Source organism: Alligator sinensis, unplaced genomic scaffold, assembly GCF_000455745.1.
Source record: "Alligator sinensis unplaced genomic scaffold, ASM45574v1 scaffold137_1, whole genome shotgun sequence".
NCBI lineage: Eukaryota > Metazoa > Chordata > Crocodylia > Alligatoridae > Alligator > Alligator sinensis.
The window spans coordinates 751,557-753,546 of record NW_005842545.1 but is presented as its reverse complement, the minus strand read 5'-3'; the positions used below and the strand labels follow the sequence as shown (position 1 = coordinate 753,546).

The following is a 1,990-nucleotide window of genomic DNA, read 5'->3' as shown; positions in this document are numbered from 1 at the left end:
CCCCGACCAATGAGGTGGAAGCTATGGGAAGTCCTGGGGGAGGGGGTCCTAGACTGGCCCTGACTCCCCCTGCAGGAGGTGGAGGCTATGGGGGGAGTCATGAGTTGGCTGGGGAGGGGGTCTGGGAGAGTCCGGGAGTGGAGTGTCCCAGGCTGGCCCTGATACTCTTCCATGTCCATTCTACTTCAGGAGGTAGAGGCACTGCTGAGCGAGACAGAGATGCTTCAGGGGAAGCTGCACAGCCAGGAGGATGACTTCCGGCTGCAGAGTAGCACCTTGCTGGCTGAGCTCTCCAAGGTGTGAGGCAGGGGATGTAGCCCCCTTCGGGGGAAAGTGGCTGAATATAGTGAGGCACAGGGGGACTAAAATGCAGTCAGCCTTTGGGGGAGCAGTGAGGAAATAGTTGAGTATTACAGGGCATGGCGAGGTCAGCATATAGTCAGCTCCGGAGTCGGATGACTGGGAACAGCTTTGTGTAACAGAACATGGGGAGGGCTGAGATGCACTCAGCTCGGGGTGGAGTGACTGGGGAACAGCAGAGTATAATGAAGCATAGATAGGGTCAAGATGGAGCTAGGTACATGGTGAAACAGAGGAATATGACACCCTACACAATGGTCCAGGTACGCCTAGCTCTGGAGCAGAGCAGTGATGAGAAAGCTGAGTATACTGTTCAGATTCTCAGGGGTTGGAGGGATCCTGGAGGGGGCAGGGCAGGGCCAGCATCATGACCTTGCCTCCCCCAGCTGTGCAGCCAGATTGAGGGGTTGGAACAGGAGAATGCACGGCTGCGGGAGGGGGCCCCAGCACCCCCTCCAGCCCCCCCTGGCCCTGAGCTGCTGCGGCTGCAGGCAGAGAACACAGCACTGCGCCATGTGGCAGGTACTGGGGGCACTGGGAGCCTGGATGCCTGAGTTTTCTGCAGGGGGGGAGGGGAGTGGGTGCTGGGTGTATGAGGGGGTGGTCCGGGGACAGTAACCCAGGCACTTGGGTTCTCTCCTGGTTTGGGGTAGGGGGAGAGCTGGTGGAATAGAGTGGAGGTGTGGGGTTGGGAGTTCAGATGTCTGGGTTCTCTGGGCAACGAGTAGAGGGTAGTGGTTAGAGCAGGAGGAGCTGGGAGCCTACACCTGGGTTGTCTGGCAGGGGCATGGGCCCTGGGGGTGAGATCTGGGAACCCAAACACCTGGGTTCTGGGTGGGCAGCTGGGAGTCTGAGCAGGGGGCACAGGGAGCCTGTTGCTTGGGTTCTTTGTAGGGGTATTGAGGGTTGACAGCAGGGGTCTGGGAGCCCGGGCAACTCCCAGCTTTCAAGGAGTGGCCTGGCGGTGACTCTATGCCCTCAGCCTTGCAGGATGCAGGGAGCTGGGGCACCGGGGGTTGTGGCGATGGCCCCCCTGGGGCAGGGGAGGGGCCAGGGGACCCCTCCCAGGGCCCCCCTCCACCTGGACTGGCTGAACTAGAGCTGAGCTGGGAGACGGAGAAGGAAGAAAAGCGGCTGCTGCAGGAGCAGCTCCAGTGCACCCAGGTCAGCCCACACACCTGCAACACCAGGGTTCTTTGGGTGGGGAGTGGGGCTGAGATCAGGGGCTTCTAGGAGCCTAGATGCCTGGTTTGCAGGGGCCTGGGGTCTAGGATCTTGGCAGGGATTAGGAGCCCAGATGTTTGGGTTCTTTGGGAGTGGAGGGGCAAATGGGGGGTGAAAATGGACACCTGGGTTCTCTAGATGGGAAGGGGCTGGGAAGCCCAGATTTTTAGTTACCTTTCCTTGAGGGGTAGACCCCCATGACCCACCCCTCTCACGTTCCTATAGGAATCCCACCAGGCAGAGGTGTCCCGGCTTCAAGAGGAGGTGAACAAGGTGAGCTGAACAGTAGGGCTTTGGGAAGGGGACAGGCCTGTGGATCGGGGGATGGGACCTGCAGAACCCCCAGCTTATGGTCTCTGCCTTTCTTTCTCCAGGTCACAGAGAAGCTGAAGAAAAAACAGGAGAG

General features: G+C 59.8%; 1 protein-coding gene across 1 annotated transcript in view; it reads left to right on the top strand.

Moving 5' to 3' along the window:
- Positions 1-1,990, top strand: part of GRIPAP1 (GRIP1 associated protein 1) — a gene marked incomplete at its 5' end in the record, with an annotated part of 23,527 nt that overhangs the window by 1,187 nt on the left and 20,350 nt on the right. Inside the window, 5 exons of the mRNA XM_025213668.1 lie at positions 190-297; positions 747-882; positions 1,343-1,524; positions 1,810-1,857; positions 1,959-1,988. Of these exons, the coding sequence (XP_025069453.1) occupies positions 190-297; positions 747-882; positions 1,343-1,524; positions 1,810-1,857; positions 1,959-1,988 (504 nt within the window). The remainder of the gene's footprint in view (positions 1-189; positions 298-746; positions 883-1,342; positions 1,525-1,809; positions 1,858-1,958; positions 1,989-1,990) is intronic.